Raw genomic sequence first — 26,066 nt, 5'->3', positions numbered from 1 at the left:
GTAACAAGTGGAGAGACTTATCTGCTCACTCAGCTGTCAAAAGAAAACATCCGGGCAGTCTGCCAAGCTTTTAAAATGAAACATTGTAGAACTCTTCCTTCTTAGATCAAAGGGATCCAGGCAGTCTTCCAAGTTTTTAAACAACCTGTAAGTGCAGGAAGTTGAACCACTTAAAGTCTAAGCCCCCGTTCACACCTATTCGAATTAGATGTGGCTTACACAGTATCCAATTCGCAGGACATTTTAAAATACATTCATATGAATGCATCTGGTTCACATATGTGCGTTGCATTCGCACTGCGCATTGCACAAATCTGTGATAGAATGCAGACATGCTGCATTTTATTGCAGTGTACAGGATTGGGGATCGCATGTCACTGAACACCAGCGTAACGCACCGCACTGCTGTACAATGACATGAATGAAGTGTCATTTTGTTAACTTCAAGTAAAGTTTAGTCGAAAAAAATAAAACTATGTAAAGCGCTAAAATGTGCATTACGCTGCCCCCCCTGCTGCTGAACAGCTGCCGTACACTAAACCGCTGCAGTGTAAATGGGCCCGGGCTTATAACTAGCTTTTAGAGTAGGGTGCATATAGAAGGACTTTGCACAAAACAAACCAGATAAAAGTTTTCCCAGCACGCTGGGGTGGTTGCGATTTTGTTTAGGTTGTGTAATCTGATCTCTCCTGCTAGTTCAAGTCTATTAACATGATAAATCTAGAAGCTGCGTTTTTACTTGAATTTGCCATATGCTAGCTGCAAGTGATAAATATGACCTATTCATGTGCAACATATTGTATTTACTGGATTCGATTTTTATCTGTGTCTAATTTAATGATTATGTTGTACCAAACCCTGTACATTCCCTCTAACAGTTGTGGGGTTCTTGTTTTCAGCCATCTGTACTTGGTTGTGCTGCATTCTGTCTCCGTGATGTTCTCCGATCTGAGCACCTTTCTGTGTCCCGCTCACTTCCCGTTCATAGCCCAGAGGGCGGACAGGAGATAGAAGATATAGGACCTCTTAAGGTAATTTTGACTTCATTATACCAATAAAGAAATTATTTTTTTGCTGAATAAAAATGGGGAAATGGGGAGATGTTGGGTAGTACTTCTGGGGAGTTGTGCAAAATGACCCTTTCTGAAAGAAGAAAGGAATTCTGGGTAAATGGCTTTCCTACTTAGCCGGCATAGAAGTCAATGCCCCACCCATTTGTGTGCAAGGGGCATTGACTTGTAAGTAGGGATGCACCAATTTTTTTTTTTTTTAGTAGTCGCCAATACCAATTACCGATACCTACCGCAACTGTTTTGTTTTAACTTCAGCTGACAGTAATGGTACAAAGCATTGAAAAGTCCATTTACAAACAAAATAAATTGATTTTTTTTATTTAGTGCTTTTTCAATGTGAAATGTGTAAATATATGTTAAAATATATATATATATATATATATATATATATATATATATATATATATATATACATACATACATACATACATACATACATACATACATACATACATATATATATATATATATATGTGTAAAAATATTCACTAATAAAGCAAACAAAAAAAAATTTTAAATTGTTTATCGTTTATAAAATAGACGTGAACAAAAGAAAAAAGAGCAGGAAAATAATAATTAAATGGAGGAGAATAGGGAGTTAATTAAGGCTGATTAGAGTAAATTAAGGGTTAATAAGGGGTTAAACAGAGGAGCATTTGTTCATCCCTTTGATCTGCAGATGAAGAAACAGAAATATACAAAAAGAAACAATGTTTCTTTTTATTTTAGTATTTTAGACCCCTTTCACACGAGGCGGACTCCGTTTCTACGGAGCCCGCCTCGGTCCGCCGACTCAGCGGGAGATCAGTCCGTTGATCTCCACTGAGCCGGCGTATGACAGGTCCCTCTCTGCTCACTGAGCGGGGAGGGGCTTGTCAGGCGCCGCTGCCGCCTTTGGAGGGATCGGATGAAAACGGACAGCATGTCCGTTTTCATCAGATCTCATCCGATCCGCCAGCGACAGACCTGGACGTAGGGCCATCCGTCTGCTTTTAGCGGATCGGACCGGGTCGGATGTCAGCGGACATATCTCCGCTGATATCCGTCGCTCCATAGGCTAATATGGAGCGCCCGTTCAGGTCCGCCGTCAAAACTGACAGGCGGACCTGAACGGTCCGATCATGTGAAAGGGGCCTTAGGGCTGAGCAATGTTGTTAATAAACATTGCCGGCTGCTTTTTTTTTTTTTTTCGACAGCTCCAATTACCGGACTTCTTTAACATGGGAGACCCCGCTGACAGCTCAAAGAACTGACCCTGAAAGTATCGGTTTCAGGTATCGGTGCATTTGCATGAGTACCGATACTTGTGGAAATACTCGGTATCGGCACCGATACTAGTATCGGTGCAACCCTACTTGTAAGGCAGCCCATAGATGATTCAATGGAATCATAGCCCATACATGGAAGCAAAGAAAATCGTTCGATTTTCCCCCATCAGCACTCAACACATTCATGTTGATGGGTGAATGCCTCCCACAGTGCTATTGTGTTCTGCAATCGGCGGCACGTGGGGAGCCTTCCTGGCTGGCAGGACACAACAGCCGCCGGCAGTAATCACATGCCAAAATTTCAACATGCTGGTTGTACCCCAGTCGTTCCATTGATCAACTGAGGTACAATCTCCCTGCCCATTCATTGATCGAAATTCGGACGGTCCCTAATGAACCGCCCAGAATTTTGATCCATGTTTGACCCATAGAGTTTCTTACCAATGTCCAACCTTGCCCAATGACACCATCTATCCATCTGTATTATCTTTTTTTTTTTTCTTATCATGTTCCACAGCAATTTTCATTAGGGCACATCGCTTACATTATAAATACAGAACTAGGATTGTACTATAAAAACCAGTGCAGAATGTGGTGGGTATTATACAAATATAAAAGTAATAGACATTTATGTAAGGGGATCTTTTCTATCTTCAGCCATGTTAAAGCCAGTCTCTGGGTGAATATTAACCCCCATTCTTCCCACCCCGCTCTAACCTAACCCATCCTACAGGGTGCTTTTTTTCCTTACCCTGTAGAGCAAGATATACTTGCCTATGTTTTACTGTCCAGGCCCCTACCTGGCTCCATTTCTGGGAGGGGGGGGGGTGAACAGTACCACTGATCAAAAAATGTGCCCATGCCCTCTGGTCCACTTGCTTTGACATCAGTCTTCTTCTGGATTCTGAGAGGGCCCTACTGCTAGACAGCCAATAGAAAGTATTCATATCATGTGGGTACTGATTTGGATAACCAAAGAAGTATTGGACTTCCTATAAACAGAAGAGGAGAAAAGACTTGGGACGTGTCATGTGACTACAGCTTTAAGTGAGTAAAAAAAAAAAAAAAAGCTTTAAATTAGGTTTTTCCTGGTCATACAGTACAGAACAGAGGCTTCCTTAAGTCATTATGACTGGGTTATGGGCAGCTACCTTCAATGGAAGTAGGGGTAGGAGAATCTGGAAGGGCAGAAAGGATAGGTTGATTGAAGGAGGCAACCATGAGACCCAATACCCTTATTCAGACACACAAAGTTGTGCTGTATGCCCAGTTTCACTCCATACCAGTGGTGGTTGACTTTCTTGATATGGGGGGTCCTTAAGTGCAACCCTTGTCATCACCAAACGGCACATAATATCCTGTGAATATTCAATGTCGTAGACAGCAGACATACAACAGGGCAGACTAATATCATGATACAGGAAATGGTTAAAAACCGCAGACATGATACAAGGGATGGTCAGAGACTGCAGAAAGGATGCAAGAGATGGTCAGAGACTAAGGCCATGATACTAGAGATGGCCAGAGACTGTGGGCATGATACAAGAAATGGTCACAGAGACTATGAGTATTATACAAGAGATCTCAGACTATAGGCATGATGAAAGAGCTGGTCAGAGACACTGGGCATGATACAAGAGATGGTCAGACTATGGGCATGATGCAAGAGATGGTCAGAGACTGCGAGCACGATACAATAGATGGTCAGAGACTGCGGGCATGATACAGGAGATGGTCAGAGACTGTGGACATATTACACTAGACAGCTAGAAATCACTGCTTTAACAGGGAAATAGGGAAACGGAGATTGGTGCCTGCAGGGGGGCCCCAAAGGCCGCACAAAAAGTGCCAATGGGACACAAGTTTGGCACCAGGGCTTCAGACCATTGCAACTCAATATTCTGGCAGTGTGAGACAAACAGACTCTGTCCTTGGACTTCCCCAAGCTATTGACGCCAAGGTCCAGACTCTTGACATGGTGGATTTCCAGCTCGGCACTGGAGTTTGGGAAGCCCTTTCTTCCTCCTCCGTCTTTGATGGTTCTCACGATGGTTGCCAGGCTGTCAAGCTAGGGAGCTTTCCTGGGTACCCTCTTCTTGGGATGGAGACAGTGGAGGAAGCTCGCCTTCCCATCAACATTCTGGAGCTCAGGATGATTTGGTTATCCCTTCAGTGATGAACTCCCCTTCTGCGAGGATACCAGACAAGGATCCAGCCAGTTGTGCCACTGTAAAAGAAGCAGACTTGTTCTTCTGGGCAGAACTGCATCTTCTTGATACCCTGTCCACAACTCGGGCATGGGAAATTGGCAGGTGAGCTTTCTCAGTTGTCAGCCTTTGGATCCGGGTAAATGGATCCTCCATCTGGATGGGTTTCAAGTGCTATGTCATAGATGGGGGGGAGGGGGGGTGCACCAGATGTAGATCTGTTGGTATGAAGGTTTAGCAACAAAGTGGACAAGTTTGTCATCCGGTCCAGAGACCCTCAGGCCTTCATAGTGGATGCTCTGGTGACTCCATGGGATCAGTTCAGCCTGAACTATGCTTTCTGCCTCTGCAGGTTCTCCCTCTCCTACTTCGATGGATCAAGACGGAGGGCATCCCAGCACTAAATTGACCCAGGGGGATATGGTACTCGGACATACTCTGTCTCCTGCTAGATGTTACATGGGCGCGTCTGGATTGCCTGTCTCTCCTGCCAGTGTTTATTCCTTCTTGTTCACTGGCTTTAACGGCATGGCTGGTAACACCAGGGTCCTGAAGGAACGGGGTGTTTGAGATTCTATAGTTCCTAGCCATTAATAGGTTAGGAACTATAGAAGTCAACTACTCGCAAAGTCTACCTTTGCACCTGGAAGACCTACTTTTTGCTTTGTGTGAGGCAAGGAACTTTCATCCAAAAACGTACTCCCATGGGACGTATTCTGTCTTTCCCGCAGTCTGGTCTGGACCAGCAGCTCAGGCCTTGAGTACTCACAAGGGACAAATATAGACCTATTGCGTTGTGCTTGAGAGTCCCCTGCCTCTCATTCCCTACTTTGTTCAGAACGTGCCTCTGATCTCTCCTCCTGTCCAATCTCCTTTGTCCCATTGGTACCTCAGTCCGATTCTCTTGGCTCTATCCCAGTAGGGGCCGGGAGAGCCCAGAGATTAGCTTTAAGATGTTTTATAATTTGCTAAACATCCCCTGACAAGTTTTATTTATGGTTTGTTGCAATGTGCTAATAATGATTATGGTTTAAGTAGACATTTTATCTCTTGCCAACAGGTCTCTGTGGACATTGCTGGAGATAGCCGAGAATTTTCCATTGTCCCTCAGAAGCTGTCAGAGGTGACAAAGGAGGCCTTCAACTCTTCCCTCAGAAACAGTGTCAGAATTGCAGCACCAGAACACCAATCGGACAAGGAGTCTTCTCCGGAGCCGGAGTCCCTCTCCTCCATCAATCCACCTATTACACCGGCTTTCCACCACACTATAAGAGAGGAGCCTCAGCCAGCATTGTCCCAGGAGGCAGCTGAGGAGAATGGGTTATTACTGCATGTGGTTCTCATGGTGCCAGAAGGGACAGGACTAATCCCGGGTACAGACTCGAGCACCTGTAACTCCTACCTCAAATGTAAACTCTTCTCCAGTCAGGAGGCCACACGCTCCAGTGTTGTGTGGGGCAGCAGCCAGCCTGTGTACAACTTCTGTCAGGTAAGGTGTCATAGGTGGTGCCGGTACTATGAATCAACCACTGGTTTCTTATTTGTCTTGGATGCTCCAATAATGAGATTTTGCTGCCATAATTCCTAACTCTTCCTGTAGAGTTCTGGGCATTCTTGCCCACCTTTTGTGTGCTCCAACTTCTTCTATTACATTCTCCTTAAAGTGGATGTAAACCCAATGTCATCCTTTCTAAACTACTGCCATAGGGGTTATCTATAAAGACATACATGCCTCCTGCATGTATCTTTACCTGTCAAATGTCTCCCCTCTGTCTGTTATGAGACCCGAAAAACTGCAGTTTCTGTGGGTGGGTCTGTTGTCAGGAGCTCGGTGGGTGGAGTCGTGATGTCAGTAGACTCCCCGCCCACCTCTACACTCCCCTTGTCAATATGCATTTTCTCCTGTGTATTTCTTACACTGAACTTCTGCTATGATCTCTAACATCCAGTGAAAAGACAGGAAAGTAACCACATGACTTCGGCATGCCAAATCATGCTGAGGTGTGGAACAGCGAATCCTTGCAGAGCCGCTGAAGAAAGGAGTGGGGGAGGGAATTAAAAAATAATGCATGTCTTAGGCTAGTGCACTAGATATGTAAATCACCTGTCACTCACAGCAAGGGGGAGGATTTGACAAAGTTTTTCTCTGTCAAGTTTTATCTCACTGAACAATAAAAGAGGATTGCTCAGAGATGGATTAACTGTTTGTGGCAAGACTGGGCTCAAATGATAGGAAATCTTATACTCTATATTATGACATAAAAAGAAAAAAAAAATTTGGGTTTACATCCACTTTAATCAAAGATAAATTTAAATCTGTCCGCGATGCTGGGAACCCCCTCATAGCAGCTGTACAGACCCAGGAACTCAATGGCAATTGCAGAAAGTAAATGTAGGAACTCAGGTGTCCGTTTATGAAGCAGTGATCAGCGGTGATCCCGAGGATCACCGCAGATCACAGTCCATAAACAGTTTATGAAACAGTGATAATCGGGGGAGAACATGTTTGAACTTGTTCTCCCGCCGATTATCTCTACACACGGAGAATCCTCATTGAATGACACAGTAACGGCCAGTTTATGAAGCGGTGATCTCACCGCTTCACTGGCGATCTGAGTCAGAATTCACACTCCCAGGTTCACCATCTCAGAGGTGGTGAATCGGGGAGTGAAGAGGAAATCTGGGGGGATCTGAGGGGGAAGGAGGAAGATTTTTAACTTCCTTATGCCTCGTTCAGACCCCCCAACACTGTAAGCATGTCCCCCTGTCATATTTATGTGTATACATATATATACATATATACATATAATGTGTATATGTATATATATATCATGTGTGTGTGTATACATGTATATATAGTGTGTGTGTGTGTATACATATGTGTATAATGTAGGGGGACACATTATTTTATTAACATTAATCCACGCCGTTGAGCGGTGATAATTTATCACTGCTTGATAAACTGACATCTGGTGCTGTAATCTCGTAAAGTCTCACGAGATTCCAGTATCAGGGGACGTTCTCCACTATTTGAAGCATTTGTAGATCACTTCACTCCTCCAAAGGTGAAGCGATCTACACCGCTTCATAAACTGGCACACAGAGGAGAAGATTCTTCACTGTGAATGCCGGAGAACGAAGCAGTGAATAGATTTCACTGCTTCATAAACGGACACCTCAGCGTAGGGTTGTTGGGAACCCTTCATAATGCGCACAGCGGGTATGCAAAAATTTCAAAGATCGAGTCCCTGAGAGATGGAAAAACTGTTAGGGGCTTTATCTCTCCAACATCTACCAAAATCTGATAAAATCTGAAACTTTACGTTTTTAGGGGACATAATCTTATTAGTCGACTGGAGCATTTTCTATTTTGCCTTCATTGGTTCACCCCCTCACACAATCTCTGCTTTTCTGTGCAATGCTTATGGATCATGGCTAGTGCGAGGAGCTGAACATAGCTTACTGAATAACTGCAGCCTGCCCTAGGTAACACCCACATATCACGCTACACCTACAAACCCCTATATCAAAAATGTAATATGTTGCAGCTTACCAATTCTTAAATTTGGTGGCTGCATTATTTTTTCTTTTTTAGGATTTTTTTTCCCCCATTTATATCACCTGGTGGTCTGGCTTTAAGGCATTGTTTGGACCTGCTTTGCTGTCTAAAGCATGATCCCAACACAGATCGCGCTTTAGACAACAATGCACAGGCGGTGTTGTATCACCGTCTGTTTTAATCCCCTAATTACTGGGCAACCACATGCTCGGTTGTGGGGCGGTTGCAGTGCAGCACCATTAACACGACAGGGGGTATAATTCCTGCTGCAGCATGTGTACACCTCCTGGGCCCTGCCTCAGCAGAGGTTGATGTGTGAAAAAAAAACAAAAAAAAAAAAACAGCTCAACAAGCCCTTAGGCTGCTTTCACGTTGGGGCGGTAGGGGGCGTCGGCAGTAAAACAGCACTATTTTTAGCGCTGTTTCACTGCGGTATTCGGCCGCTAGCGGTGCGGTTTTAACCCTCCGCTGGCTGCCGAAAAAGGGTTAAAATCACTCGTACATCGTGGCTATAGCCGTGGTATTGCCGCGGTATAGCCGCGCTGTCCCATTGATTTCAATGGGCAGGAGCAGTTTAGGAGCGATGAATACACCGCTCCAAAAATGCGGCTTGCAGGAGATTTTTTCTTCTCCTGCCAGCGCACCGCTTCAGTGTGAAAGCCCTCGGGCTTTCACACTGAACAAACAGCGGAGGCTGTTTAGGGGTGGTTTGCAGGCGGTATTTTTAGCGCAATAATGCCTGCAAACTGCCCCAGTGTGAAAGGGGCCTAAGTCTGTTAATTTTTCAACTTCCTTTACCAAGTGAGCTGTCCCAGCAAAAATGGCAGTTAGAGGGTTGAGACAAACCATTTAACACTGACAGGGATGCTGACAACGGTCAGCTCTTATTTGGGCAAAACCTTTATCCCAAAAGGAACAAAACTGTTCCAGTAAGGCTAGGTTCACATTAGGGATCGACCAATTATCGGTCAGGCCGATTATTGGCGGCCGATATTCACTTTTTTTTTTACGTATCGGGCACAAACGTACCTGAAATTACCGATATTGCTTCAAGGGGTTTTACCGGGGTGATCTTTACCTGCAGCTGCACACCCTCCCCCCCCTGCTGTCTGCACTGAAATGCACACCCGCACTACACTTGCTGTTCCCATAGATGCTGTGATTTCAAAAATGCTGCAGGGACCTTTTCCCTGCATTTCAGGAGGCACGGCAGCCCATTCAAATATATAGGCTGCTGTTTCCAGGCAAAACACAACTCAGAGCTGTATAATTTTGTACCTAGTCTGACTGCTTATTGACTGTTAGCTGGAGTTTGGCTTTAATTTGTTAGTCAGATCTATCTAGATCAATACATGCAATCTAAGTCAATGTATGTAATGCTCGAGAGGACTGTCAAGAGACTGCAGATCTAATAGAGCAGTGATGGTGAACCTTGGCACTCCAGATGTTTTGGAACTACATTTCCCATGATGCTCATGCACTCTGCAGTGTAGTCGAGCATCATGGGAAATGTAATTCCAAAACATCTGGGGTGCCAAGGTTCACCATCATTGTAATAGAGGAAATGAGGGTCAGAGAGTGAGGACAGGATACATGGTTGGCTGGGGAGATGCTGCAGAAGACAATACAACGATGGGAAGGTGTTACATGAGGCTAGGAGAGAACAATGCTATTAAACTAATCAATGTTCCCACTACAGGCTACAGAAACCGAGGGCCACACACATTAGTGGCAGCTGGTGTTTTTTTTGTTGGGGGGGGGGCGCTGTCTGCTGGTCCACCGGCACTGACCCCATCGGCGGCGGGGATCGGTGGGCACATCGGATAGGCTGCGGGGGGCATCTGGCAGCGTCTCCTGTGTCCTCTTCCCATCTGAGATCATGGCGCCGTGTGTCTCCTCCCCTCCTCCTAGGCGCCCAATAGGATCGCCTGACCTTTCAGCCAATCAGGAAATGGGTAACGGACCCGCTCTTCCTCATTGGTGAAGAGGTAAATCGGTGTTAGAAAAGCGAATATTCATTTGCTTTTCTTGTACACCTGGGTGGGCTCCGAGCGCAATGCTCTGTGCCATGAATCCACCCTATTTTGAAAGCTATTGGAGCCTATGGCTCTAATTGATTGCTTCCAAAAAAACACCCCCGCCGCTGTAATTCACATGCCCTGAAAGGGGCCGGACGCATGAATAGGGGGTGGCCGCGAAGGCCATGGATAGATTCTTGCTATGAATAAATCTAGCCATTAACCATATAGGGGGGTGGCGTGGATAGAGGGGGCGGTGCCCGTGCCCCCTTAATGGACGGGCCGCCCCCTGCCACACATCATATTCCAAAGGGCCAGGGGGTGTTTAGGCAGATTAATAACACGTATCGGGGAAACCAGTAGACGAAGAAACGCTGGGATCCAAAACACAGACCTGAGTCATAACCAAACCAGCAGCCAGCCCTGAACAAGATCCCAACTTTGTGATGCTCTCAGGCATGCCTGGCGTCTGTTTAGACCACTTTTCCCAACAAGGAGAAATTTACACAAAAAAAAATGTATTTATGCAATGTCTTCATTCGTGAGTGTTTTTGTAGTTTTTAGTCCAGGGTACAAAAGAACAGAACTTTTATGTGGGACATTGATCATTATGTAGAAATTATAAAAAAAAAATTCTGGATAGAAGATGAACAAAATCTTTTCATATTGTTTTGTATGCGAGATGTCTGAGCTCTGTGTAAAGTTGTTCCTGGAGCTCCCCAGGTTGATCTGTCCCCCTGCTGTGTTTCCTACAGGTGGCTCCTGTAAATCTGACAAGCCGACTGCTGGAAAGAATGAAGAACAATGTCATGATCATTGAAGTGTGGAGCAAAGCGCCCAGCCCAGGGTCTGACCAGCTCATGGGCCTCGTCAAGCTGCCTCTGCACCAGTTCTATATGTCCTTTAGGTAAAACCAAAGTGTTATAAATGCATTGGGTGCACGTGTGGATGCATGGGGTGCACGTGTGGATGCATGGGGTGCACGTGTGGATGCATGGAGTGCACGTGTGGATGCATGGAGTGCACGTGTGGATGCATGGAGTGCACGTGTGGATGCTGTCTGATATAGGCCTTGTACTGCAGTGGCACATCTTCCCACTGTTCACTTGTGTCTTCTAATAGATCCAAAGTTGGCAGACCCTGCTGTCCAGTAGGAGGCAGCCCATTTATTTTTATAGGTCAGTCAGTCTCAACCAAGGTTCTTCCAGGTATAGCTAGGAATTCCTTGACTGTGGCTAACCTCCCAACTGATGGTTCCTGCATAGTTTAAGGTCTAACACCACTTGGCAGAGCCAGCAACATGACTGCCAGTGTGCCATTCTGGCCACCCTTGTAAGGTGGTGGGGGGGATTCCTCCCACTTAACACCACCAATATAAGTGGTATTTTGCCAATGACCCTCGATAAACAAATCCTTAGCAGGGGGTTTCCTGAGATCTAAAAATTATTTCACGTGCCCCCTTGGGAGTAAAATGGTTGAGAAAGGCTGCCGTATGTTCAAGCCATACACTTTTTTTCCTTCAATCGCAATATACTTTATTGACACCGGATGAGCAAACAAAAGCGCAAGTGAGATCATTCAGACATATCCTTCACCCATGTGACATGACTCCGCTGTCAGATGTGCTTCACCCACAATATGGGTTTAGTCATTGGGACAAAGGAGTCTGTGGGGTAAGGGAATTAAAGTGTTACTAAACCCACAACAGTAAAATCAGTGTGTATATGCAGCATGGCCTGCGTGTTATACTCGCTGAGGAATTTAAGGGGTTAATCCTCTGCATTGTGTAAAAAGGCTGTTTTATCCTGTATGCACAGATCCTCCCCCTCCTGCACTGTCTATCTGGGGAAGGCCAGCTAACACAGGCAGGGTAGCCGAGCTGCACATGCTCAGTTGTGTCTCTTATGCTGGAGAGAATAATTACTTGTTCTCAGAGCTAACCAGGTCACATGATATTGACATCACATGTAGGCGTGTATACAGGCTGTAGTGGGAATCTCTCCTACCTGAACTCAGCACTGGAGAAACTTTGCAGTTTATCACTGACCGTGGTATACAGATCAGCCAAAAAGGTATATAGTGGCAGTATTTTCGTGTAAAAAGAAGATTTATACGCTGTTTGGGGGGGGGGGGGGGGGTTCGGGGGCGCAGATATTTTTCATATTACTGGGTTCAATAACACTTTAAGTACTTAATTTTGACACATTAGCAAATGTTACATCTAATTAATGCTTGCCTTTTTATATTATATTATCCCCTAATCAGCCCCCTTCCCCCATTCCTAAAACATGTGATCCTTAATGGTTATATATTAAAACTCTTCAAGACGGTAATATAAAAATCAAGTAAATGTTATATTATACATGTACTAGTATGAATATATTTGTATTTCATTTGATGTGGCACAAACTTCTGGAACAAACCTTACCACCTTACCAAACCTTACCCCTTTAAACCCTGTGAGTGCTGCTCCTTATCCAAGAGAGATATGTCTGGTCCAAAACGTGTGCTTTGGCCCCCACTGGATTATAGGGATATATATATACACACATATATGTATGTATTGATATAGATAGATAGATATAATATTTTTTTTTTTTTTTTTTTTTGGGGGGGGGGGGGGGGGATCTGCCACCACTTCGTGGATGTTGTGTAATGAGATAAATTTATATATAATGTGTGTGTGTGTGTGTGTGTGTGTGTGTGTGTGTGTATTTATCCTCCTTATCCTCGTTGTTGGTTATGGTGGGCACCCATTACAATGGCAAACCATTAGTAAGGCAGCAAATGCAGAGGCAGGTTCTGGCCAAAAAGAGTGAATCGAAATTTGAAGGAACACCCCAGGTTTTCCCAAGGAACTCAACAGAACCGCCTTCTCTGTTTTAAAAACTGTACAGTGTTTCAATCAGAGAGCGTCTCAAAGGAAATGGCTTGTGTTGTTCCTTCACTTTAGAACAGCCTTTTTCAACCAGGGCGTCTGGGCACTCTGGGGCACCTAAACTGTTTTCTACCCCAAAAAAAAACAGCACAGTGCTTGTGCTGTGTCATTTGGCCCCCTGTATCACCTAAAATAACTGGCTAGTTCTGCGCCCTCCACCCCCCCTAACCCCCCCCCCCCCTCCCCGTAAACTGACCATGGTTTATCATGGCTGCTGAGCCCTAACACCGTGGTCTGTTTACATACCTCCGTCATCCACAGCTCTCCTGTGTGCTCCTCTTCCTCCCCGCCTGTCAGCTCGTACCAGTGCCTGCCATCTCCCCACCTGCTTTGGAAATAGCATTATCATTTTCAGGCAATCCCCAGTGTTAGATAATGCAATGTATCAAAGAAAAAAATGAGGGGGGTGTTGTCTAAAGATGACTGCTATGGAATATGAAAAATAAAAAAACAAAGACACTACACACCAAAATGAGTGAAATACAAGTTTTATTGAGCAATGGGCTCAGGATCAACAGCATAAATGCCCTAACCATCCTCATATAATCCTAACAACCACCTGAGTCCCCCTATTAACCCCTCCCAGACTCGAACCATGGACCACCCTTACAAAAATAATGCAATGTCTCCATTGTATGTGCTTTATTTAAAAAATGCTCTTGTTTACTATATTTCAGAGCTCTGCTCGGCGCTCACGTGACTGCCCGCCGCTCTACTCCTCTCTTCCCCTCCTCCCGACTGACGTCAGAGGGGGATTCTCAGCCCCTCCCGCTGTAGCTGTAAGATCGGGAGAGGGAACGGTGGGCTGTCACGTGAGCGCCGTGCGCCACTCTGAAATATAGTATACAACAGCATCTCTTTAATAAAGCACATACAGTGGAGACATTGCATTATCTAACACTGGGGGTTGCCTGAAAATTATAAAGTGGGTCTACAACCACTTTTTAAAGTATCTTCAGGTGTGCATTGGCAAAATGCCCAAAAATTGTATACAAGCCAGCCTTTTAGTTACACAAAGCTACAGATTTTTTATTGTGCACTATTACGACCTTTTGGCTGCCGGCATCCTAACAACCAATGACATCATCAGTTAATAAGGGGAATGACAGTCGCCTGCACAGCATCCTTGTTTGACCACCCCCTGCCCCTCTCCATCAGCGCTGGGGTCACATTAGCTGAGTGATGGAGAAAAACTGAGGGAGAAGAGAAACATTGGACTACTAGTCAGTACCAGTGTTCAAAAGTGTATTTGCTTTGGTAGAATTAATCGCCTCTAGCGCTGGGCGTCCTACGTTTGTGGATGTTGCTGCATTATGTATATATTAGAATCATTTTACATTTTAGAATGGGGTGCCTCGAGACTGACTATAATTTTAAAGGGTGACTTGAATGAAAAAAGGTTGAGAAACACTGCTTTAGAAAACCTGAAGTGATCCCAGAGTCACAGGTGTACGCGGTATTACAGCTGAAGTTTTTAATATGTTCATATTTCAACAGGCCAATGACCTTTTTAAAATAAAACCTTTTCCATTTTTATTATAAACCTTATTTTTAAAGCTTGTGTCATCACTAGGTCTCTGTTTTTCTCAATGCAAACAAGCAGATCAAGACTGGTGGGAAGGGCCCATAGACTGCTGAACAAGAAGAATTCGAAGCTACATTGGGCAGTGTTCTTCAAAGTTTATCGTTATTGTTGTAACTGTTCAATCTTTTCTTTGCAGCGACCAGAAAATTTGCCGTCTCTTGCTCCAGGCACAGTATCCAGTGGTTGCCGTAGACAGCTTTGTGCCGGTTAATGACGTCTTCAGCGGAACTGAGCGGGGAAAGCTCCGGGTGTTACTCGCCATGGGGTCTGGTGACCAAGTTGTGGCTCTTCAGAGGTTAAAGAATGATGAAGGAATTTCGTTGGCACCTCTGCCCAGACCAGCACATTTCCTTGACCCTCCTCAGCCAACCGCAGAGGTACAAAGAGAAGTCCCCATTAACCTCTGTTCTGGCATCCTCATATTGGTATACAGTATACATATTCATAAACACCATATGTGTGTATATTGTGTATGTGTCTATTCAGTATACAGTGCCTTGAAAAAGTATTCACACCCCTTGGAATTTTCCACATTTTGTCATGTTGACAACCAAAAACATAAATGTATTTTATTGGGATTTTATGTGATAGACCAACACAAAGTGGCACATAATTGTGAAGTGGAAGGAAAATGATAAATGGTTTTCAATTTTTTTTTTTTTTACAAATCAATTATATGAAAAGCGTGGCGTGCATTTATATTCAGCCCCCTTTACTCTGATACCCCTAACTAAAATCTAGTGGAACCAATTGCCTTCAGAAGTCACCTAATTGGTAAATAGACTCCACCTGTGTGGGATTTAATCTCAGTATAAATACAGCTGTTCTGTGAAGAGCTCAGAGGTTTGTTAGAGAACCTTTAGTGAATAAACAGCATCATGGAGGCCAAGGAACACACCGCACAGGTCAGGGATAAAGTTGTGGAGAAGTTCAAAGCAGGGTTAGGTTATAAAAGAATATCCCAAGCTTTGAACATCTCACTGAGCTCTGTTCAATCCATCATCCGAAAATGGAAAGAGTATGGCACAACTGCAAACCTACCAAGACATGGCCGTCCACCTAAACTGACAGGCCGGGCAAGGAGAACATTGATCAGAGAAGCAGCCAAGAGGTCCATGGTAACTCTGGAGGAGCTGCAGAGATCCACAGCTCAGGTGGGAGAATCTGTCCACAGGACAACTATTAGTTGTGCTCTCCACAAATGTGGCCTTTATGGAAGAGTTGCAAGAAGAAAGACATTGTTGAAAGAAAGCCATAAGAAGTCCCATTTGCAGTTTGTGAGAAGCCATGTGGGGGACACAGCAAACATGTGGAAGAAGGTGCTCTGGTCAGATTAGACCAAAATTGAACTTTTTGGCCTAAAAGCAAAACGCTATGTGTGGCGGAAAACTAACACTGCACATCACCCTGAACACACCATCCCCACCGTGAAACATGGTGGTGGCAGCATCATGTTGTGGGGATGCTTTTATTCAGCAGGGACAGGAAAGCTGGTCAGAGTTGATGGGAAGATCGATGGAGCCAGATACAGGGCAATCATAGAAGAAAACCTGTTAGAGTCTGCAAAAGACTTGAGACTGGGGCGGAGGTTCACCTTCCAGCAGGACAACGACCCGAAACATACAGCCAGAGCTACAATGGAATGGTTTAGATCAAAGCATATTCATGTGTTAGAATGGCCCAGTCAAAGTTCAGACCTGAATCCTATTGAGAATCTGTGGCAAGACTTGAAAATTGCTGTTCAGATGCTCTCCATCCAATCTGACAGAGCTTGAGATATTTTAAGAAGAAGAATGGGCAAAAATGTCCCTCTCTAGATGTGCAAAGCTGGCATCTCTAGAAAGACTTGCAGCTGTAATTGCAGTGAAGGGCAGTTCTACAAAGTATTGTCTCGGGGGGGGGGGGGGGGGGGCTGAATACAAATGTACCCCACACTTTTCATATATTTATTTGTAAAAAAATCTGAAAACTATTTATCATTTTCCTTCCACATCACAATTATGTGCCACTTTTTTTGGTCTATGACATAAAATCCCAATAAAATACATTTACGTTTTTGGTTGTAACATGACAAAATGTGGAAAATTTCAAGGAGTATGAATACTTTTTCAAAGGACTGTATAATATACACAAAGGGTGCAGTTTAGTGCCTTCAAAAGGCTCAGTCCTATAGGATATCCACCGCAAAAGAGTTTGCAACACAAGTGTAAATTTTATTAAGGTCCTGTTGCATATACTTTTTTTTTTTTTCAAAAGATTTAGGTACTTGTGGAAAAACTGCTATGAAGTCCACGTTCACACTGAATGCAGGTTTGAAATCGTGCTGAACTCCCACGATTTCAAACCGGCATCTCAGTCCGTCTTCAGGGGCTTTGAGAGACATCTATGCGGGTTCGTGCACAGATGTCTATTGAAATCACCCCCGAAGTCACCAAAAGTAGTGCAGGAACTGCTTTTGGGGATCAGTGCAGCGTCGCATCGCTTCGGACGGTGCCATTGCCAGCAATAGGCTCCGATTTGGCATGCGATTTGACATGTCAAATTGGCCCGGTGTGAACGAGGGCGATGGCTAAGCATCAATCAAATCCATATTCGCTCTGACCACCATTCACCCTAAAGTGTATGTGTGTGCGTATAGAAAATACATTTTTCTTTAGTTTTAGATTGGGTTGTGAAGGATTAGTCCCCCTGGCATGTTTTTATTGCTTTTCTTGTTCCTGTTGGGTAGATTCATCCTCTCAATTAGTCGTTGTCACTGGGATAGACAGTGATGGGAAATCCACAATTTACAGTTGTCACCAGAACGAGAGACAAGTGCAAACCTTCCAATGGGGACATCTGTTCCAGTGACAACTGTCTAATGGGAATTCCCTCTTTTTTTTTTTTTTTTTTTTTGTAGAAATTTCCTCTTCCTGTTGTGTTTTCCAGGACCAGAAGTTAAGGGAAATCTCCCCACCTAAACATGAACAACTAAAAAACTGACATGAGGTTATAACTCTTCCCTTCTGTATTTGGGGGGGGGGGGGGTTGTGGCTATAGATGCACTTTAAAAACCGCATCATTTTTCTTACATACACAGTTTCTGAAGGTTACCTGTATGATAGGTTGGTCTTTGTACAATTGTGGTATAAGTTCAATACACCACACTGATTTCCTTTTATAAGCAGAGTCTGAAGGGGTGAGTAACTTGCTGACTTTTTTTAGGCCACTTTCACACTTAAGACCGCCCTGCGCTCGCGGTAATGCGCTGATCTAGTGGCGATTTACAGGCACTGTGCGGGGGCGGCAGCGAATGCTTTTAACCCCAAAGAAGGGGTTAACAAGGGGTTTAGAGCGCTGCTGCCGAAGTGCTGCCCTTTCATTTCAATGGGCAGGGTGTTTTGGCACCGCCCCAAAGATGCTTCTTGCAGGACTTCTTTTTTTTTTCCTGTCCTGCAAGCGCACCGCCCCAGTGTGAAAGCTTTCAGCTTTACAGGCACTATCGCGCTTTACAGGCACTATCTGTAGTGCTAAAACGCCTGAAAAGCACCTTCAGTGTGAAAGGGGTGTTATATCATGGGGTCTCCAGCAGCAGAATCACCGTCACCTTGGTTTTCTCCCTTCCAGCTGCAGAGCCTTACTTTCTCTTTCGTTCATCGACGTACACTCCTTAAACTTGACCATTTGGGTTATATCGCCTCTGCAGGTGTAAGACTAGGCAGAACAAAAAACACCTGGCAACGCCCATGGGCTGTCCTCAGTCAGTATATAACCCCCTCCCTGCTCTAGGTATTCAGTTTATTTCTGTCTAGTCAGGAGTAAGGACCTAGCTCTTTGCTGGGATCTGTTGGACCTAGCAAATTTTACTTTTTGTCTTTTTTCTTCCATGCATTTTCTCCTGGAAGATCTGCAAGCCACTGCCGGGCTGGGCGACTGGCTGGATTAGCTAGATCCAGCGGTCTCCCCAGTCCAGCCAGCGAGCGCTTGCAGACCGCAGCTACACGCTAGGTCGGCCACGACGTAGCCTCAATGGAAGGAGGCTGGCCCGCGAGTTAAACGTCTCGCAGGGTCACATATGAACGGGCTCTGCTCCGAGATGCAGCGGTCCCTTGGCCGACAGCCCCCCACTTCGGTGGCGACAAGTTCTGTCTAGAGGGTCACCCTCACCATGGATCAGTAAGTACAGTCCTCCCCCTCCCCCTTTGTGCAGTTTTGGGTGGACGTGGGTACCCTCCAGGGATGGTCCGACCTGCCTGCAGGATCCCTCCTCCCTTCCTAAAGTCCCTTGGTTAAAATGGGCTTCCCCCTCCCCCCACAGATTGGTGGGATTTCTCAGGGCAGTCAGCAGAGACCGCTGGGAGTCTCCCCCGCCATTCCCCTTCTGGGTAGTGTGTGTCCTGCCCTGGCGGTATGGGGGGTTTCCAGTGCAGAGGGTGCAGCGGAGACCCCTAAGTGCATGCCCTGCTGTGTGTGCAGTGTGAGGTATTGTGCAGTTTGGGGGTCCCAGTGCGGAGTGCACAGCAGTGTCCCCTTAAATGTTCACCCTGCCTGGTGGAGTACAGTACCTTTTTGGAAGGGGGTCCTCTTGCAGAGGGTGCAGCAATGAGGATCCTGGCAGCATGCTTCAGCATGTCAAACGGCCGGCGACCATGTTTGCGAGGTCCAATGACATCACAGCAGCCATTTTCCCTCGGTTTGGCTGGTCTCTGGCCGGCGGCCATGTTTGTGTAGCCGATGACATGATGGCGGACATTTTTCCTTTGTCTAGTGAGACGTTAGAGGTGGCTAGAGCCTCGTGGAGATGCCAGGGCTTCTCCTCTTCCTCCTCTCTCCTCCTCTTCCTGCTGGGAGGGCGAGTCTTTGGGGGGGTCCTTGTGTATCTCCTTCTCTGCTGATAGGTACCCTGCCCATTGGGGTGTCCCTTGGTGCCAAAGATTCCTTTTGTACTACAGGGTCTTCTTTCCTATGGAGCCTCAGGGTCACATCTCACCCACTGATCCCCTCATGGAGGTGGCAGGTCCCTCAGAACCCTAGCTTCCCATGGTTGCGCTGACGGCGGTACTTGAATCATTTGTATCCCGGTTGGAAGTAGTGTGTAGGCAAAGACCCAGGGGGAAGCACCCCCCGCCTTCCCCTGCTCAGTCTGTCTCATCTGATTCTAAAGCCTGATGCCTCCGGGGACGCGGCCCGTCCAGGGGGGTTTAATATCTCGCCCCCTGACCTGTCCGATGGTGAGGATGAGTCCTCCTCAGTCTCAGCAGCAAGTGAAAAAGCATTGGTGGACGCACTTGTTACTGCAGTGCGGGAGACTCTAAAGATGGAGGAGACGGCTGACAGGGCCACGAATGTGGCTGTGTCCTTTTGGTACGCATAAGTCACATCGCACACCAAAGGTGTTTCCTTATCTGCCTTATTTTGATAGATTCACCTATAAGAAATGGGAACAACCAAAGTCGCCCTTTATGATCCCTAAACGTTTCTCAGTACGCTACCCCTTTGAAGAATCACTTTTAAAAAAGTGGACTACCCCACCAGTGGTGGACCCTCCTGTTTCCAGGTTGACTAAAGCAACCATGATCCCAGTAGAGGAATCCCTGTTCTTTTAACCACTTGAGCCCCGGACCATTATGCTGCCTAAGGACCAGAGGTCTTTTTCCAATTTGGCACTGCGTCGCTTTAACTGCTAATTGCGCGGTCATGCAATGCTGTACCCAAACGAAATTTGCGTCCTTTTCTTCCCACAAATAGAGCTTTCTTTTGATGGTATTTGATCACCTCTGCGGTTTTTATTTTTTGCGCTATAAACGGAAAAAGACCGAAAATTTTGAAAAAAAATGATATTTTCTACTTTTTGTTATAAAAAAAATCCAATAAACTAAATTTTAGTCATACATTTAGGCCAAAATGTATTCGGCCACATGTCTTTGGTAAAAAAAATGTCAATAAGCGTATATTTATTGGTTTGCGCAAAAGTTATAGCGTCTACAAACTAGGGTACATTTTCTGGAATTTACACAGCCTTTAATTTATGACTGCCTATGTCATTTCTTGAGGTGCTAAAATGGCAGGGCAGTACAAAACCCCCCCAAATGACCCCATTTTGGAAAGTAGACACCCCAAGGAAATTGCTGAGAGGCATGTTGAACCCATTGAATATTTATTTTTTTTGTCCCAAGTGATTGAATAATGACAAAAAAAAAAAAAAATATTTACAAAAAGTTGTCACTAAATGATATATTGCTCAGACAGGCCATGGGCCTATGTGGAATTGCACCCCAAAATACATTCAGCTGCTTCTCCTGAGTACGGGGATACCACATGTGTGGGACTTTTTGGGAGCCTAGCTGCGTACGGGGCCCCGAAAACCAATCACCGCCTTCAGGATTTCTAAGGGTGTAAATTTTTGATTTCACTCTTCACTGCCTATCACAGTTTCGGAGGCCATGGAATGCCCAGGTGGCACAAAACCCCCCCAAATGACCCCATTTTGGAAAGTAGACACCCCAAGCTATTTGCTGAGAGGCATGGTGAGTATTTTGCAGCTCTCATTTGTTTTTGAAAATGAAGAAAGACAAAAAAAAACTTTTTTTTTTTTCAATTTTCAAAACTTTGTGACAAAAAGTGAGGTCTGCAAAATACTCACTATACCTCTCAGCAAATAGCTTTGGGTGTCTACTTTCCAAAATGGGGTCATTTGGGGGGATTTTGTGCCACCTGGGCATTCCATGGCCTCCGAAACTGTGATAGGCAGTGAAGAGTGAAATCAAAAATTCACGCCCTTAGAAATCCTGAAGGCGGGGCTTGGTTTTCGGGGTCCCGTACGCGGCTAGGCTCCCAAAAAGTCTCACACATGTGGTATCCCCGTACTCAGGAGAAGCAGCAGAATGTATTTTGGGGTGTAATTTCACATATTCCCATGGCATGTTTGAGCAATATATCATTTAGTGACAACTTTGTGCAAAAAAAAAAAAAAATTTGTCTCTTTCCCGCAACTTGTGTCGCAATATAAAATATTCCATGGACTCGACATGCCTCTCAGCAAATAGCTTGGGGTGTCTACTTTCCAAAATGGGGTCATTTGGGGGGGTTTTGAACTGTCCTGCCATTTTATGCACAACATTTAGAAGCTTATGTCACACATCACCCACTCTTCTAACCACTTGAAGACAAAGCCCTTTCTGACACTTATTGATTACATGAAAAAGTTATTTTTTTTTGCAAAAAAATTACTTTGAACCCCCAAACATTTATATATTTTTTTAAAGCAAATGCCCTACAGATTAAAATGGTGGGTGTTTCATTTTTTTTTTCACACAGTATTTGCGCAGCGATTTTTCAAACGCATTTTTTGGGGAAAAAACACACTTTTTTAAATTTTAATGCACTAAAACACGCTATATTGACCAAATGTTTGATGAAATAAAAAAGATGATCTTAGGCCGAGTACATGGATACCAAACATGACATGCTTTAAAATTGCGCACAAACGTGCAGTGGCAACAAAATAAATACTATTTTAAAAGCCTTTAAAAGCCTTTACAGGTTACCACTTTAGATTTACAGAGGAGGTCTACTGCTAAAATTACTGTCCTCGATCTGACGTTCGCGGTGACACCTCACATGCATGGTGCAATTGCTGTTTACGTTTGACGACAGACCGCCGCTTGCGTTCGCCTTAGCGCGAGAGCAGGGGGCGACAGGGGTGCTTTTTTTTTTTTTTTTCTTTCTTTATTATTTTTTTGCTTTTTTTATCTTATTTTTAAACTGTTCCTTTCATATTTTTTTTTTTTAAATCATTTTTATTGTTATCTCGGGGAATGTAAATATCCCCTATGATAGCAATAGGTAGTGACAGGTACTCTTTTTTGAAAAAATTGGGGTCTATTAGACCCTAGATCTCTCCTCTGCCCTCAAAGCATCTGATGACACCAAGATCGGTGTGATAAAATGCATCCCCAATTTCCCAATGGCGCTATTTACATCCGGCGAAATCTAAGTCATAAAATGCTCGTAGCTTCCGGTTTCTTAGGCCATAGAGATGTTTGGAGCCACTCTGGTCTCTGATCAGCTCTATGGTCAGCTGGCTGAATCACCGGCTGCATTCTCAGGTTCCCTGTTGAGACAGGAGAGCCAGAGAAAAACACAGAAGACGGTGGGGGGGGGGCATTCCCTCCCACGGCTTGTAAAAGCAGTCTAGAGGCTAATTAGCCGCTAGGATTGCTTTTACATGAAAGCCGACCGCTGGCTAAAAAGAATGATACCAAGATGATACCTAAACCTGCAGGCATCATTCTGGTATAACCACTCAAAGTCGTGAATGGCGTACCTGAAGACAAAAAAATGGTTAACAATAAAGCACAGTAAACGGTAAAGTATAAAAAATTGCATACCTGAAAATCAAACATGATAAAACATAATAACAATAAAACATTGCAGAATAGAATACAGTAAAAAAGAGCAGAACAAGAGAGAGAGAATAGAGAGAGAGAGAGAACAATAAAACGACAACTATTATTTTTTATTTTATATATTTTTTTTTTTTGACACTTTTTTTGTAACTAACTTTTATAACTGTAACCGGTTCCAGGTTCGGGTCTCTCAAAATGCGATGGCATCTTGGGAGACCCTGTGAAAGTGTGCCTAGTCTGTGCAATGCTGTACCCTACGCTAATACTCAACTAGTGAATGGTAGCATTTAAAACATTCACCAATGCAAAGACCAGGATTGTCAGGACAGGAGGGACAATAATAGCGGGTGTCACGCCTATACCCGCGCTTGCTGCAGACACAACATCTTTTTTGGGGGGCGTTGGGTAGGGGTACTCGGGAGGACATAAAAATGCCTCTCATGCAGCCGACTGCATTTGGTTGGGGATGTGAATGGGGGAAGTACGGGCGCTGCAGAAGTAGTGGGTTCCCAATTAGAATTGGCGAATGCAGCAGGAAGGGCACTATGGGCACGACGGGCCTGTGTTTGTCTTCTTGGTGGCAGCGGGACACTACTTGTGCTTGCCACCTCACCAGCTTGAACTGCACTTATGGGACTCGCCACGTCACCAAGTGTTACTGCAGTGCTGGTTTGACTACGACCGGGGTGTACTAGGCCGCTGGCGCTTGCCAGTTCACCAAAACGCTACCAAAAAAACTGTTAGCGATCGCAGGGATCAGGCCTGACTCTGCGAACGCTGCAGTTATGCATTTAGTGTTTTGTAAGTGTCAGTGATCGATCGATACTGCACTTGGGTGGGCTGGGCTGGGCCGGGCGGAGGGGCAAAACGCAGGTGCTAGCAGGTATCTGGGCTGATCCCGCTAACACTGCGTTTTTGGGAACCCTAAACTGCTGGGGATGCTAGTATAGATCTGATCGGATCAGATATTGATCCGTTCAGATACTATACCACTAAGGGAGGTGTATGGTACGTGCGTGGGTGTTAGTGCTACTGGCACTAACCTGACGCTGCCTGGGGCTGGTGCTTGCCAGTTCACCAAAATGCTACCAAAAAAACTGTTAGCGATCGCAGGGATCAGGCCTGACTCTGCGAACGCTGCAGTTATGCGTTTAGTGTTTTGTAAGTGACAGTGATCGATCGATACTGCACTTGGGTGGGCTGGGCTGGGCCGGGCGGAGGGGCAAAACGCAGGTGCTAGCGGGTATCTGGGCTGATCCCGCTAACACTGCGTTTTTGGGAACCCTAAACTGCTGGGGACGCTAGTATAGATCTGATCGGATCAGATATTGATCCGATCAGATACTATACCACTAAGGGAGGCGCATGCTGCGTGCGTGGGTGTTAGTGGTAGTGGCGCTAATCTGACGCTGCCTGGGGCGACGCATATCACCACCGGGCGATTAGGGGGCTAAACCTTTATTCGGTAATAAACGGCGGATGCCCTGACACTATAAAAAATAAACGAACTAACCAGCGTCAACCGTAACGGTTATACGGTGATCAGTGGTGAAAGGGTTAACTAGGGGGCAATCAAGGGGTTAAAACATTTATTAGATAGTATATGGGGGTCCCTGACGCTATAAAACCCTGACGGCGAACCTAAATATTTACCTCACTAACTAGCGTCACCAGCGACACTAATACAGCGATCAGAAAAATGATCGCTTAGCGACACTGGTGACAGGGGGTGATCAAGGGGTTAAAACTTTATTGGGGGGGTTAGGGGGGTACCCTAGACCTACAGGGGGGTAACAGTAACTGCTAACACTGTAACTGTCACAAACTGACACCATGCAGTAATCAGAAAAAAAAAAAAAAAACCTGCTTGGCGTCAGTTTGTGACGGGGGGGGGGGGTGATTGGGGGGCGATCGGGGGGGGGATCGGGGTGTTTTGTATGCCTGGCATGTTCTACTGTGTGTGTGTGTTGTGCACTCACATTGATGTCTTCTCCCCTCGGCGCTGGAACGGAAACTACCGAGCCGAGGGGAGATGACATAATTTCTTTTGCTGCTGTTTAGCATACAGAAGCAAAGGAATGTTCCCACTGGCCGGCGGCGATCGCGAGGGGGGGGCCACGAACGGATGGCCTCCCCCTCCACTCCGATCGCCGGGGAACAAAACGGGACCGCCTCGGGCACCGGGGGGGGGGGTCCGATCGGACCCCCCACCCGCGGGAGGCAAATCACGTACATGTACGTGATTTTGCCTGCCCGTGCCGCCTTGCCGACGTACATCGGCGTGAGGCGGTCCTTAAGTGGTTAAGTACCAGGCTGACAAGAAAGCGGAGGCTGTGGCACACAGCATGTTTACTATGGCTGGTTCGGCATTGCGTACAGTCTTGGCCTCGGCCCTGGTGTCGCAGACCCTAACTGAACAGGCCAAGCTTTTGCGCCAGGGTCTGGGTGGTGAGCAGGTTCCCGCTGCTTATGTTGATTTAGCGGACCAGTTGGTCCGTGGGCTACAGTATATTTGTGATGCAGCTCCTGTGCTGTGCAAGCTTTCTGTTTCAGCGGTGGTGATTAGACGTGTGCTGTGGCTTAAAAATTGGTCAGCAGTCCAAGCCTCTAAGAAAGCTCTCATTGATCTGCCTGTTTGGGGCTACCCTGGATGACATCATTAAGGGTGTCACGGGGGGGGGGGGGGGGGAGGGAGTACCTTCCTTCCTGCCCCATTCTAGGAAAGGGAAGGAGCCTCGTCGCAGAAGAAATTCTCCTGGGCTCCCGGGACTGCAGATAAAGGAAACAGATCTCAAGAATTCCCCAGGAAGTTCCATGCAATCTTGGTCTGGTAAGCCTAGAGCAGGCTTCTCCGGATCCACTGGCAAGACTTCTTCAGCATGAAGGTCTGCCCTCACCCATTGCTGGGATGGTGGGACATCTTCGCTGGTTTTTCAGATTCATGGACCTCCTTCGTGAGCATCAAGGGGGTCCTCGAATTGAACCTTTTAGGGGTAACAAAGAAAGGGGACAGAGTTTGTTCACTTCAGGG

The 26,066-nt window shown here is 45.6% G+C and overlaps 1 protein-coding gene across 2 annotated transcripts in view; it reads left to right on the top strand.

The window, feature by feature from the left end:
- Window positions 1-26,066, top strand: part of C2CD3 (C2 domain containing 3 centriole elongation regulator) — a 191,761-nt gene that overhangs the window by 61,877 nt on the left and 103,818 nt on the right. For both annotated transcript variants that reach the window (XM_073612799.1, XM_073612798.1), the window contains exons 13-16: window positions 900-1,031; window positions 5,609-6,037; window positions 10,881-11,032; window positions 14,785-15,025. In XM_073612799.1, coding sequence (XP_073468900.1) covers window positions 900-1,031; window positions 5,609-6,037; window positions 10,881-11,032; window positions 14,785-15,025 — 954 coding nt within the window. The remainder of the gene's footprint in view (window positions 1-899; window positions 1,032-5,608; window positions 6,038-10,880; window positions 11,033-14,784; window positions 15,026-26,066) is intronic.

Source organism: Aquarana catesbeiana, linkage group LG02 (genome assembly GCF_042186555.1).
Source record: "Aquarana catesbeiana isolate 2022-GZ linkage group LG02, ASM4218655v1, whole genome shotgun sequence".
NCBI lineage: Eukaryota > Metazoa > Chordata > Amphibia > Anura > Ranidae > Aquarana > Aquarana catesbeiana.
Note: the sequence above shows the minus strand (reverse complement) of the source record. Positions and strands in the feature narration are given on the sequence as shown.